Below are 15,490 nucleotides of genomic sequence, written 5' to 3' on the forward strand. Positions count from 1 at the left end.
GTTATCCTGCTGAAAAATGTTCTAAGCACTTAGAAGCCGCATGATCATAGTCAAATACGTTTGTCCCTCTAAGCCTTGGCTGATTTCCCCAGGCCACTTCTGCCCTGCCTGGATACCTCTCCTATTTGCTGACCTACCTGTCAACTGCCTACTAGAAAACTCTGCTTACAAGTGCAAAGTGGAGTTAATTATTTCCTACCCTGGACTACTCACCACCCACTCAGCTGCCCAATGCAGAAATCTGGGTACACCCTCACTCCCTTCTTTTCCCCTCACATATAATTCATTGCAGAATCATTTCAACTCTACCATGCTACACTTGCCCTCCAGATTTACAGCCATGACTTCAGTTCAGGCCTCTTTCATGTCTTATCTGCTTTATGGTAACAACCTCCCAGCTGGGCCCCCATCCCAAACCCCTCTCAGCCTTTCTAGTCTAGTTTCCTCACTATAACCCATGATCTCTCCAAAATAAAAGAATGACCTTGTCACTCTCCAGCTTTTAAGCCCTCAGTGGCTCTCCATGAACTCCATCAGATGCCATCTGGCCCCTGCTTCTCTCTCATGCTTTATCTCCAATCCATCAGTTCCTCCCCTGCATACTTTGGACTTTTTATGCTGCATGAGAGGTTCTCAAAACATGATTCAAGGACCCATGGGGTCCGTAAGGCCCTTTCAAGGGGCCTGAGGTCAAAGCAATTTTCATAATAATGCTAAGACATTATTTGCTTTATTCACTTTCACTCTCTCATGAGAATTCAGTGATGTTTTCCCAAAGCTCCATAATGGGCCATATTCTAACAGATTGAATGAAAAAACAGGTATAAGGAGCCAGCTGTCTTCTGTTAAGCTTGACAAGGGGTTTGCAAAAATGTAACTATGTCAGCTTCTCATTAAAGTTTTTTTTTGTTTTGGAAAATGCATTTATTATTCATAAAAGATATACTATTTATGTTTATTTAAACTAAAACTATTATTTTCCATTAATAAGCACATTAAAAAATTTTCCATTTTAACTCAGTATTTTGCAATAAATATCCAGAGATATGACCCACATAAACAAAATCTTTTGAGGGTCCTGAATAGTTTTTAACACCATAAAGGGTTTCCAGCACCTGAAAGTTTGAGAACCACAGCACTAGCCCAGTGGAACCACCTAGAGTATTCCAAAATGTCAGCTAACGAGTGGCACCGTTGATTTGAATCCATTCTCTGTCCGTCTGTCAGTGGTTCTTGAACTTGAGGGTGCCCAGTAGTGTGCTGGTAAATCTTCAACAGCTGGTTCTTCAGATAGACCAAGACCTAATCTGTAGCATTTAGCAATTTCCAGGGTGTAAATACTCCCATGGGCTTCCCCAATAGCTCAGAGGGTAAAGAACCTGCCTGCAATCCAGGAGACCTGGGTTCGATCACTGGGTTGGGAAGATCTGCTGAAGAAGGGAATGGCAACCCACTCCAATGTTCTTGCCTGCAGAATTCCATGGACAGAGGAGTCTGGCAGGCTACCATCCATGGAAAATACTTCTGTGGTGACCAATTTCAAGCTATCAATGTGACATCACTGAATAGTGTTGGGAAGGGCCACACAGTAGCTCATGCTGTAGAGTATTTCTGCTGTACAAATACAGTCAACATAACCCAAGAGCACGGATAATAGTAATCTGTAGTAAAATACCTAGGAATTATAGTGATGAATTTGGGGTATTTCAAGTTTGAGTATATTTGTTTTAAATATAATTAAACATAATTGTGGCTTTATATCTAATTTTTCACAATGGCTGCATTTAGCAACCAGCTCACAAAATTCCTGAATATTTAACAGTTGGCTCTGGTGCCATAGAATTAACTTTCAGCATTTGTCAATTTCAGATGCTCAGGCTTAACTCCAAAATTACTAACTCCCCAGGGTGGGGCCCAGGCTTTTGCATTTTTACATTTGAATCCCCCAGCTATCATCAAGCCCAGTGTGAGTCATTTGTACATTCTTCCCTTCATTAAGGACCTGTATTGTGTCAGACACTGTTTCAAGGTGCCAGGAAGATAAAACTGAATTTAAAAAAAAAAAAATCTTTGCTCTTGAAGAGCTGATATTCAAGTGGAGGAGACAGTGCCTAAACGCAGGAGCAGAGATTATACACTGTACATGAAGATGGCAATAATTCTTTGAAGAAAACTGGGTAGGGAATGGAAAGCAATGCAGATGCAGTGGGTAGCGAAAAGTCTGAGGCAAGGGTAAGTAGGGTGGACTTGAGGAACCATGAGGGGGGGCAGGCTGGGTGGAGCCCTGGGGCAAGAGGTGAGTGAAAGGAGGTGAGATCCAAGGAAGGCAGGGCTGAACACAGACGTGGGCGGGGGCGGTCAGGCTGAGGGGCTCTAGTCTTCTCTAGAGCTCCTATCCCAGCACCGACCTTTACAGAAGACCCAGGGTTTGCTCTGCTATATTCTAAGTTGTCCACATTCCTACCAGACTATGCGCTCTTTTAGAGCAGGGACAGTCTATTTCCCAGAGTTTGGTGCAGTAAGTCATACATCATACAAACGTCATAAATATTTGTGCTAGAGAAAAAAATTACGGCAACACACCAGCATTTATTTGGCTGAGCTTTGACCAGCTCAGATCCCTGGGACTGAAAAACAGAAGTGCCCAAGGTGTAGACTGTGGCATTAGGTGGGCTTGAATTTGAATCTAACTCTTGGAAACTAATTTACTACCATCCAGTGTCCTCTAGTATACACTGCAGAGGAAAATTACACACAATTATGTTTTGTCCTATGCTTAGCAAAATGTCCTGGCCATGTTATCTACAAAATTACCCTGACAGTCTTGGTCCCCTCATCCTGGTTTTTTTTTTTTCTTCATAACACTTATCACTGAGGTTATATTGTATAACATTAATGTGTTTGCTCATTGTCTCCTCCCTCTACTCTCCATCCCACTAGAATGTATGTTTCATGAGGGCAAGGGTTCAATCTGCTGCAATCATCTCCATATTCTCAGCACCAAGAAAGTCCTCAGTACCTAACAGGCCCCCAGTGAATATTTGATGGGTGTGGATTGATGGATGGATGAACAGGTGGATGTATAGGGATGGATGGCTAGACAGATAAAATCTGATGCTTGGATAAATGAAGGGATGGTTAGATAGGCATGTGGAGAGCTCAATAAATGTTGGTTATTATTAATTTCATATTTTTTCAATTACTTCCCTTTGGATTAGGAGCCCCACTGGGTGGCTCACTTGTACCTGCTTGTGTCATGAGCCTGCTTCCCTTTTTCATCCGTGGTATCTGCCATGGGCTCCTCAAGCTCCTGGCCTAACATCATGCATCAGTTCCAAGGCCTTTTGGTGATACCATCCTCCCTGCTGTGTTCTGGGGAGGCAAGAAGTCTACTTGAGAATTTTATTTCTTATTCTGCCAGGAAATTGTTTCTTACTAGAACCTGACATCCCAGAAGTTTCTCAGCTTCATACCTGATGAAGCCAACCTCAAACTGACAAGTTTCCCAGCAACAGTGGGGTAATTGCACTTCAAAGCATATATTTAGCTCTTGTTTTCAATCTGTACAGAAAAGATGGTTGATGACTTTGACTTAAGAACAAAACCCTACCTTCAGATTTGTTTGACTGGTGCTCTCCCTCGAGAGAGTGAACTTAGGAATAGAACATGGAGCTATGCTCTTGGTTATAGTGATTAGGAGATTTTGGAATCTGGCAAATCTAGGCTTGAATCCTGGTTCTGCCCCTTACTAGCTCTGTGCCCTGGGAAGATAACTTAACCTTTATGAGCCTCAGTTTCCTTCATAAAATATTGCTTCCTCCCTTAATATGCGTTTATTCAGCACCTATTAAGTTCCAAGCATTGTGCTAGACTTTAGAAGTACCGTCAGTGAGCAAAATTCACACATGGCCTCATACTCACAATGTTATACTTTCTCTGGTTGCAAAACTACTTAACAAATAATGATGCAAAGGGGAAGGATACGGTGTGATGGGAAGCTACACTGGGGAGACAATCTAGCCAGGACAGTCGGAGAAGGTTAACTGAGAAAGTAAGGGTTAAACTGAGTCAGGCAAAGAAAAGATGTGGTGAGTGGGTTGCAAGGAAAGAAGAAAAAGTTTGAGGTTTTATTGAGCTATGGTTTAGAACTAGAGATGAAGATTCTGCTTTCATAAGAGGTTTGGTGAGATTCTTGGAATGTCATGCCACTCTGGGGACAAAGTACACAGAATTCAAGACAAGGCAATTACCCCAACCTCTGCATAAAATCTTGATGTTTTCTAGCATTGGGAACAGCATCATGTGAACCTGATTTTGGACCTTTACATATTTCGGAGATTAATCCCTTATTGGACTTATCATTTGTAAGTACTTTCCTCCATTCAGTAGGTTCTCTTTCTTATTGATGGTTTCCTTTGCTGTGCCAAACCTTTAAGTTTAATTAGGTCTCATTTGTTTATTTTTGCTTTTGTTTTCTTTGCCTGAGGAGACAGAGCCCAAAAAAAAATATTACTGAGATTTATGTCAGTGTTCTGCTTATCTTTTCTTCTAGGAGGTTGTTTCTGGTCTTACATTTAGGTCTTTAATCAATTTTATTTTTGTTTATGTTATGAGAAAAATGTTCTAATTTCATTCTCCTACATGTAGATGTCCAGTTTTCCCAGTACTACTTATTAAAGAGACTGTCTTTTCTCCCTTGTATATTTTTGCCTTCTTTGTCATAGATTAATTCACCATAAGTGCGTGAGTTTATTTCTGGGCTCTCTATACCATTTCATTGATCTATGTGTATGTTTTGTACAAACAATTTTTAATTAATTGTCAATATTTAACAATTTTGAGATTCACCACAAAAATCAGAAAAAAATTTATAACACTGGGGTCCATATCTCCCAGTAGAACTGGGCAGAGGCAGTTCCCTATGGAACTTCCCACATATTATCATCGAGACTGCCTACTTGCTCTCTGTGGACCTTGAGTTTGAGGTCCTCTCATTTCAAAGATGAACTGCAGTCCACAGAAGTTTCCAGAGGTGGCTAGGTGGTTAAGAACAGCAGAGCTAATATCATAGTTAGTATCTTAAGGAGTGCTTCTACCAGCAGGTTAGGAGGCATTTTTCACTCAGGTGGACATTTTCAAGCAATAATTCCAAACATGTGATGAACTGCCTCGTCCTCAAACAGCCTGGCCTCATAGCACTGCTTAATTCACATTTAAATTACACTGGGAACAAATACATTGCACAATGTTCAGCTCCAGGTTGCAGAGAAAAACATACTAATAGAGCTCTGCAATTACGAGTAATTTTTCTCTGAATCCTTCTCTTTCTCTCCCACTCTGGATTAATGATTGCCTTCACAAAGAGTCCACATGAGCTTTCAGAGCCAAAGGAGTAAACAGGAGGACATGCATTAACGGGGCGAGCTGGTTACCTCCCACGCCTGAATATAGAGCTTTTAGAAATGGAATTTTTTAGATGTGCTTCTCCTACAAATATCAGGTGAACATAATCTCTGAGGCCGGGGTGTTGGGTGGAATGACATTCACATCAGTCATGGAGTAAATATCCAGGAGCATTAAAGAGGGAAGAAAACATCAGTCCAATTCCTTTGAGGGGCAGAGGACTTACTATGTGCCTAGTTTTGTGCACAATGCTTTCACAGGTTTTAGTTTATTTCCTTTGCACAACTCACAAGGTTGTGAACAGAAAAAAAAAAAAAAAAAGCAAGCAAGGAAAGACACAGTATTAAACCTACATTTTTTGATTCTGGGTTCATTTTGGTGATATCAGGGAGATCTGGGGGAGAATCCCAGCCCCAGTGATCCCAGTGTGTGACCTCAGGTTGATTATTTAATGGTTCTGAGCTTCATCTGGTCCTCGTCTTTTAAATGCCCTATGCTAGGTACACAGTAATTGTTTTTTTGTTTTTTTTTCTTTCAGTTAGACTATGCGGTTTCCTCACTGGGGTTACTAACATTGAATACAATTTAAAAAGCACTGGGGCTGGTATTCGAAAATTTGGATTCTAGTTCCTACTCTGTCCTTTCCTGGTAAGACTCATAAGGAAATTATCTGGCTTTTTTCAATAAGTAGAAAAACATTGCACATGGCAATATAATTCAAAATGTATTAAAGGTTATAAAATGAAAAGTGGGTCTTCTTCCCCATTAAACAGTCATTGCTTTTCTTGGAGGCAATGCCTATTAACATTTACTTGAATATCCTTCTAGAAGAGTTTTGTACTATGCATATACAATCACACACACACACACACTCTAACCCTCAAATGGAAGCTGACTTAAAAGAAGCCTTGGAGATATCGTGTGTTGGCCCGCATCACCTCATTCTTATTTTAATGTACCTAAGCCCATATTGATAGTCATTTAGGTAATTTCCAGTCTTCTGTTAATAATAGTAATAGCTAATATTTATGGATTGTTTGGAATGCGCCAGGCACTATTCTAAGTACTTTGTATGTATTAACTCATTTAATATAACCACCCTGAATAGAAGCTATTATCATCATCCCCATTTCACGTCTGAGGACAATGATGCCCAGAGGACTTGCCCCTCAGACACACAATGAATAGCAGAGGTAGCATGAACAATGCTGTAACACATCTTTGTCTGCGCAGTTCTGTGCACATTTGTCAGAATAGCTAGCAAATGATGGCTCTTAACAGCAGTAGTGTAATCAAATTGCATTTTTGAAAGATCAATATGATAGCAGGGTGGAGAATGGACTCATCTTACGGTACCTGTCACACTCTGCTGTGCATTTCCCTGCCCCCCACCATCTCCCTTGTTCGATTATGAGCTTCTTCAAGGTAGGGATGCTTGTACCCCAGGGATTGGCACTGAGGAAGGATATTGCTGACCCTTAATAACATGTGTGAATAATTATTTAAAAAAATAAGGAAGCCTTCAAAGGTAATGACAGTTGGTATTTGGGCAGGATTTTAAAGGGTGAATAAAATTCTGATGGTCAGAAAATGGAAGAAAATTTTTCTTCTTAGTATGAAGAAACAACAAAGGAAAAACCACATAGGATGTTCGAGGCTGTCTGGGAAAAAGGGTGCATGGTGTGATATGCTCACAGAGAAGACCAGAAAGGAAACTTGGAGGCAGACATGGGGGATTACTTGAGGGACGTTACCCTGAGGGACAGGACAGAGCAACTCTGAATGCACCCATGTAGACCCATGACACTGGCGTCAGTTAAATGTTTTGAATCCCAGTTTTTAAAATTGTATTCATCTCCATACTAGGTTTCTCTCCTCCACTTTTCACTTTTCAGCATCATAATGGATGGCAGGTTTTTCAGTATCAGTAGCCTGAAAAAACATCATATCAGTGCAGTGGGCATATTTTCAGTTTTCATTTATTTTAATCCTCACCAACTCCCTGAATTCACTGGTTGACATATTTATTTTTCTAAGTTCTGGGCCTGTGGGTCCAGGTTTATAGATGTAGCTTATAGATGTTCAATTCCCATTCATTTATATGCAAACATACCTCTCAGTGGATTTTGTTACATTTCTGTTAATCTTGAATTTCATGAAGTTATGTAGATATCTGACAACACATATTATTTTAAATACATGCTAACGTTTTTCAACACTTGATTGTTGATCCTAGCTAATATATGCACAATAAGATTCAAATTAGAAATTAGTTCTGCTAGCCGCTCTTACTATGTATCAGCACTGCCCAAGCGGAATACAAAGCGAGCCAAATATGAGTCACAAATACGATTGAAAATTTTCCACTAGTCACACTTTAAAAAGCAAAAAGAAATATAAAATTAGTATGTTTCATTTTATCCACTGTTTCTAAAATATTATCTCAACATGTAATAAACATTAAAATTATGAGATATTCTACTTCCATTCTTTTCATAATAATGTATGGTATATTTACAATACACCTCACTTTGGACTAGCCATATTTCAAATGCAGAAGTTACATAAAGCTAGAGGCCACTATATTGGATAGTGCAAAAACTAGAAGCTATAGGTTCCAGCTTCTTTGAATAACACTATTAGCTGGAAGAACTGTTAGACTGGTTTACATCTTCCCTGCTCCAAGGTAACAATGTAAAGCTTATTTCAAGCTTATAATTATTTTGGGGAGAGATCTACTAAGTCTCTAGGCATAAAAGATTCCAACCATGTAAACTCTTCAGGGAAGAGTAATCCAACACCTCATTCTCTCTTCTCTGTTTCTAAACCATCATGTGTGCTTTGTATAGTCAATTTGCTTCTTTGCCTCTCTCCAGGATTCTAGGGAGGCTCTGAGAAAGCTTCCTTTAAATAGAGAACAGAGGTGTCAACTCACTTGTCCTTGGACTAGTCATCTTAGAATGGACGTACATTGTGGTGGTTAAAGAGCACCAACTATGCTGTAGAACACCTGGCTTCAAATGTTGGCTCTGCTGCTTACTGGTTTTGTAACATTTATCAACCTGCAAAATGGGCATAACAGTATCTGCTTCACTGGATTGTCATGAGGATTAAGTAGTATGATGTAGAACATTGACATGTACAAAAATTATACAAATATTTGCTCTAATGTGCTATAGAAACAATGGCATTTAGATAGACTGTATATTTACTATAATTTAAAAATATTTTTACTAAGCATTTCTTGCAACATTAAATCTCCTCCTTTCCCTTTCTAAAGTGTAGTATTTGTCACTTAGTAATCCCTTTGCTCCTCTACAAAGAAAAACAATGAGTGCAACACATTTTTTCAAGGAGAATTCACCTGGAAAATAGCCAAGATATTTTCTTTTAGAAATGGAATTACTCCATTAGGGATGTTACCTAAGAAATATTTTAAAAATAGAATACATAAAAAGCAATATGGCAGAACCACTTAGATATTTTCTAGTGGTTGAGAATTGATTTGAAAGTGAATAGGAGAAATTTTAAATAATTGTCTATTTAAAAGGAGCCACTGAATGAATTTTCTAAGCTCAAAATTTTGACTCTACTATGTGATAGATGTTTATGATTCCTCCTCAATGATGTGCTTCTCCCCTAAAAATCAAGTTATAAGAAGGCATTTTGTAAACATTTAAGTTGTTCAATAAATATTTATCCAATAAGAGATCTTTTATGGAGAAAAATCACTAGACTTAGAGCCTCTCCACTTCTCTTTAACTGAAAAAAGAAAAACACTTGAAAACAAGGATGTGTATAGATACATATTCTCTCACTCAAAGAAAATTATGTTCAAATATAAAATGAATCTTAAAATAAAAAGCTTCCTTTGAAATTTCTGATTTCAAATCCCACCTGTTTCTCCCCTTACCTTCCATTTCCAGTACTTTTTCCTATTTCCAGTACTTTTTTTTCTTAAATTGGGGTATAACTGCTTTACAATGGTACGCTAGTTCTGTTATACAAAGAAGTGAGTCAGCTATATGCATACATATGTCCCTTCCCTCTCAGACCTCCCTCCTCCCCATGCTACCACTCTAGGTCACCGTAGATCACCAAGCTAAGCTTCTGGCACTATATCCCAGGTTCCCACCAGCTATCAATTTTACACATGGTAGTGTATGTATGTCAAACCCAATCTTCAATTCATCCCACCAGCCCCTTCCCCGATCCCTGTGTCCACCTGATCTGTCTTGTCTGCATCTCTATTCCTGCCCTGCAAATAGGTTCATCTGTACCGTTTTTCTAGATTTCACATATATGCCTTAATATACAATATTTGTTTTTCTCTTTCTGACTTAACTTCACTCTGTATAACAGGCTCTAGGTTCATCCATTATCCAGTAGTTCTTGAGGAAAGACTTTTGAGGCAGAGTTTGCTTTTCACCACCCACCTCCAAGACAGCAGCAAAATGAGCCAGTGACCTCTTCAAAGATGCCTGGAGTTCTTCCTGAATCAGCCCAGGAAAGGTGATGGATATAAACTAGCTCTGCATTGCAGGGACCCATGAACCACCCCCACCCAGCTAATTTCAAGAGGGCATAGGCTTCCGTACATAAAATTCTTATTAGAAATCTTCACCAGTTGTGACTGGCAACGGGTAATTGTTGTTGTCGTTGAGTGAAAAAGAAATTATTACAGCTGACTGCATGCAGGAAAAGCTTTATTAAGTCATGGAACTATTATAATTTTTTTTAAACAGGGATATAGAATACTCAAACATTTTTAAATGACCTATGAAACAACTGGCATATATTTAGTAAGCAAGATCCACTTTAACAATTCTCTCTGCTCCCACCCTCAATGCTCAACTATAGGACATTCATTTATTTATCATGTTTAGTATTTCTGTCTCACAGCCATCTGTCAGAGTTTTTGCTGCAAAAACGTGTTTTTTAACAATTACATACACAATGGGGAGATATGATTAGACATTTACAGGACTTGAAATGTTTAAGAATAATACACAATAATAGGATTACAAGAAGGGCAGTGGTATCTTTCAATTCGTTTTGCCATTTCCAGTCTCTTTTTCAAACATTAATCTCTAAAGTCCATCCAAGAACCATCCGTGAAATGCATCCTGTTCCTTTTTTCCTCTCCTCCTCCAATGTCCATTATTTTAACAATTCGAGTTCTCTCGCCTGGGGAAAAGGAAAGTTATTCACTCACAAGGAACATTTATTGACATCTAATTGTTACAACCCAAACCACAGCACACAAGTCAGTCATGTACAAGTGACACAGCACGATGGGGTCGGTCCGTGTTTTCGGCACACTGAAGGAGAGGAGGGGCGCGATCTCTAAGGCTCAGGGTTCACATGACGATGCACTTGCCCAGCAGCTTCTCGGCGGTCTTGGGGATCTGGGATTTCTTCTGCGGAGGCTGGGCGCCGGCGGGGGCTGCGGCGGCGGCGGCGGCGGCGGGCTTCTTCTCGAAATTTATCAGCAACTGGAACAGCTCCTGGACGTTGATATTCATCTTGGCCGAGGTCTCCAAGAAGGCGCAATTCCACTCGCACGCATAGGCAGCACCTTCCTTCTCACTCACCTCCCGACGGCTCTCATCGCACTTGTTGCCCACCAGGATGACGGGGCACTTTTGCGGGTTGTTACCTTTGAGTTGACGGATCAGCTCATAGAGAGGCTTCAGCTCCTCCAGGGTTTGCTTCCTGGTGATAGAATAAACCAGGATGAAGGCGTGACCCCTGGCAATGGCAAGGCGCTGCAGGCCCCGGTAGCGGCGGCCACCGGTGGTGTCGGTGATGTGCAGCGCACCCGCCTTGTGGCTGCAGCCTAGCGCCTGGCGGTAGGTATCTTCGATGGTCGGCAGGTACGCCTCACGGAAGTTGCCGCGCACCCACCTTTGCACCAGCGCGCTCTTGCCCACGCCGGCCGAGCCGAGCACCACCACGCGGAAATCTCTGCTCCTTCTCTGGGGCAGGCAGGTGCGGATGACGATCACAGTCGGCAGAGGCCGCAGCCGCTTCATCAGGCGTTCCTTGAGGCCGAAGCAGGAGTTGCCCATGGTCAGGTATTAGCTGAGAGGTGCGTGTACTGCTTCTCAGGCACTTGGCCAGCAGTGAGGGACGCCTACGGAGGAGAGAAGAGAGGATGTGTGAGGGGTGGGAGTCTAACTCGGAATGATGTCTTGTCGCAGCGCCTGCCTGGGGACATGGGGTGGGGGGGGGGGCAGGGGGTGGTGTCTGCCTCGACTCGCTCGCTAACCCCACCCTCTTCCCTCCTCCCACTTCCCTCCTCCCTCCTCCATTCTCTGCGGTGAGCTGTCTCTCTGCCCACCCCGGGAACCCACCAAAGGCAATGCGGGTGGGGAGGAGGGCAGGAGCGCCCCGAGCCTCTTCTTCCAATGATACCTGTTTGTTACTTTCGCGGTGGCTACGCACCTATTTTTATTTTATCATGCCACACTACAGAATACTGCAAGAACGGACAGCTTGCCAACCCTTAAAACATGCACATCCAAGCGATGTTAGCAAACATTTTCACCCTAAATAAGCCCTTGCTGTCTTCTTTCCTGCAGTATTAAAAATTATGCCTATATCTGACAAGGATAGACCACTGCGGGCAAGGGTAGGTTGCCGCAGACACCGCGATCCAGGGTGTGGTCACGGGGGGCAGTGCGGGGGTGGGGGGCGCCCAGGAAGCCCACAGGGACCAGGATTCGTAACGCTAACAGAGACCCCTAACCTGCAGCAACTGTCCCCAGGTACCCGCTTCCCTGATAACGTGCCCATTGCTTTCCACCCCGCGATAATCCAGGCTGGTTCGCTCGCTACACCTTGCGTTTGAGTGCCCCAAAAAAGGCGAATGATAGCTTTTACCTCTTTCCGAGGCGGGAACCGCGCGGCAAATTCGCTCCTTGCCCAGGTGGCTTTGGCCGCGGCCGCAGTGGCGGCAAGTAATTGCGCAACCAAGCTCCCAGCCGCAGACAGCAACCAGTACGCTCGGAGGCTCTGGGCGAAATGCTCCAACCAACAGTGGGACTGAGATTGGTTAGCTAGAGCCAGGGGGCGCAGACTGGGAGACTCCACTTGCACCGCTCACAGAGGGGGGATTGGGTTGTGAGGGGCTGACCGAGTCAGACGCGCCCCCGGTAGTCTCCCCGGCGTCCCCTACACAGGTACCCACGGTCCGGACAGGGGCGGGGGTTGGAGGCGGCCCTGTGGTCGCAAGTACCCGCCCACTGAGCGGGGTCCGCTTACGGGGCTGGCGATACAGGCATTTCTCGCCTACTGCAATCCAAACCACTTCTTCGCTTTTTGCCCCTTGCGAGGTTAGCCTTTCCCAACCCTCGCCACCTTCTCTTCACTGCAGGAAGGCCAGTTAGCACCCTTCTCATTACCGGTGACAGACACCTCACCACATCTCATCCACTTCACTCCAATAAACATTTGTCCAGCACAAAACCCAGTTTCTGTTTTTGCTGAGGAGGACCAACTGACACTTCTGTTATAAAAGACTTTGGAACCTGCCTCTTGGTAGGATTTCCTGTGGTGTAGACATGCTCTGTGTTTAGAGGTTGAGGGGTATCTTCTACACTCAGCAACATTAAGCAATGATCATATCCATCACCACTATGTGTACAATACTTCTCATTTAGTCGTCGTCACAAAAACCTCAGGAAAATCCAGACTGGAAATGTGGGCAGCCTCCTAGGAGTGGAGAGCGACCCCTGGCTGACAGCCAGTAAGAAAGCATGAGCCGCAGAGCTATAGCAACTGGATTTTTCCAACAACCTGAATGATCTTCAAAGCAGATTCTTCTCTAGAAACTGAACGTAAGATCAGACCATCAACACTTTGATTTTATCCTTAATTGAGAAGAGAATCCAGCTGAGCTCATTCAGACTTCTGACTTGAGTTCTAGATTTTGCAGTTGGGTGTCCTATTAAGCCACAAAATTTGTGGTAGTTTGTTACACAGCAAAAAAAAAAACTAATTCAGCAGGTAAAATTACTTGTTCAAGTTTAAAGGGCTCATAAATGATGGACCTAGGCCCAAACCCAGTATTCCTCACTCCAACTCTTGTTCTTTTTCTGATATTATCTTTCTGTGTCATTAAGCTGATACAGTATATTTTACTCATTAGTGAAAACATTTTTATAATTTTTCTTTCTTACCCAAAGACTCATGGGTGTTAGGCAGAGATCAAGAACACATGTTTTAGAGGCAGAAAGCTAGCTTTAGAATGTTAATGGGTTTTTCCCCTTTTCCTTCTTTTGAATACATGTTAATATTGGAAGAAAAGTTATGACCAACCGATACAGCATATTAAAAAGCAGAAACATTACTTTGCCAACAAAGGTCCATCTAGTCAAAGCTATTGTTTTTCCAGTAGTCATGTATGGATGAGAGAATTGGACTAGAAAGAGGGCTGAGAGCCGAAGAATTGATGCTTTTGAATTGTGGTGTTGAAGAAGCTTCTTGAGAGTCCCTTGGAATGCAAGGATATCCAACCAGCCCATCCTAAAGGAGATCAGTCCTGGGTGTTCACTGGAAGGACTGATGTTGAAGCTGAAACTCCAATACTTTGGCCACCTGATACGAAGAGCTGACTCATTTGAAAAGACCCTGATGCTGGGAAAGATTGAAGGCGGGAGCAGAAGGGATGACAGAGGATAAGATGGTTGGATGGCATCATCGACTCAATGGACGTGAGTTTGGGTAAACTCTGGGAGGTGGTGATGGACAGGGAGGCCTGGCATGCTACAGTCCATAGAGTCACAAAGAGTTGGACACAACTGAGCAACTGAAATGATAATATGCCTTGAGCTGTGCAATCCTGGAGAAATTACTTTTCTGTAGAGGGGAACTGATACCTATGAGAAAGAATTGTGGGGAGGATTCAAGAAGCTACTCCCTGATGCACTAGTTAGAAGGCATTTAGAATACAATAGGTAATTCATAAAAGACAGCTATTGGCCTTCAAATAATAATACAGAAATCTGTATACACATAATCATGTAGTCTTTGAGCATTTTTGGAAGTGCCAATGACCTTTTTATTTAAACCAAATAAGAGTAGATTTCCACAGGGAAAACATAGCAGGTTTGGGGAAAATAAATTGAGGATAGAAGAACTTGGGGCAGGGAAGAAGAGCAGTGAGAATTCTGAGCAAGAATGAAAACTTTGCACATTCCCCCTAAACCACAAGTAACACTCTGCCTATTGAAACTAGGGTACATAAAAGGTCACTTCATGGCAAATAGGAGGAGAAAAAGTGGAAGCAGTAACAGATTTTATTTTCTTGAGCTGCAGATGGTAATGCAGCCACGAAATTAAAAGATGCTTGCTCCTTGGAAGAGAAGCTATGACAAACCTAGATAGTGTATTAAAAAGCAAAGACGTCACTTTGCTGACAAAGGTCCACATGGTCAAACTATGGTTTTTCCAGTAGTCATGTACGGATATGAGAGTTGGACCATAAAGAAGGCTGAGCACCTAAGAATTGATGCTTTCAGATTGTGGTGCTGAAGAAGACTCTTTAGAGTCCCTTGGACTGCAAGATCAAACCAGTCAATCCCAAAGGAAATCAACCCTGAATATTCATTGAAAGGACTGATGCTGAAGCTGAAGCTCCAATGCTTTGGCCACCTGATACAAAGAGACAATTCACTGGAAAAGACCCTGATTCAGGGAAAGATTGAGGGCAGGAAGAGAAGGGAGTGACAGGATGAGATGATTGGACAGCATCACCGACTCAATGGACATGAGTTGGAGCAAACTCAGGGAGATAGCGAAGGACAGGGAAGCCTGGCATGCTGCAGTCTGTGGGGCTGCAAAGTCGGACACGACCTAGTGACTGAACAACAACAAAAAGCCTTTAGGAATAAGACTAGAAAAGAGTGTCCTGAAACTGAAACTGATGGGCGTCGGTTTACCCCAGAGCAGATACCTTGGCACTTGACAGGCTGTCCTCTCTATTTGGGGGTAGTTCTGATTATTAGTGAAGTTTTCATAGTTTACTTGTCATTCCACTCACTGATTCCAGTTTCATCTTCTGGAGTCTGGAACTGCATTGATC

The 15,490-nt window shown here is 42.4% G+C and overlaps 1 protein-coding gene across 1 annotated transcript; it reads right to left on the reverse strand.

Moving 5' to 3' along the window:
- Positions 10,093-12,560, reverse strand: DIRAS3 (DIRAS family GTPase 3). The gene is made up of 2 exons (XM_018045397.1): positions 12,289-12,560; positions 10,093-11,539 (listed from the first exon to the last, which is right to left on the reverse strand). The coding sequence occupies exon 2, from the start codon at positions 11,472-11,474 to the stop codon at positions 10,764-10,766; it is 711 nt and encodes a 236-aa protein (XP_017900886.1). The 5' UTR covers positions 11,475-11,539; positions 12,289-12,560; the 3' UTR covers positions 10,093-10,763.

This window comes from Capra hircus, chromosome 3 (genome assembly GCF_001704415.2).
Source record: "Capra hircus breed San Clemente chromosome 3, ASM170441v1, whole genome shotgun sequence".
Taxonomy (NCBI): Eukaryota; Metazoa; Chordata; class Mammalia; order Artiodactyla; family Bovidae; genus Capra; species Capra hircus.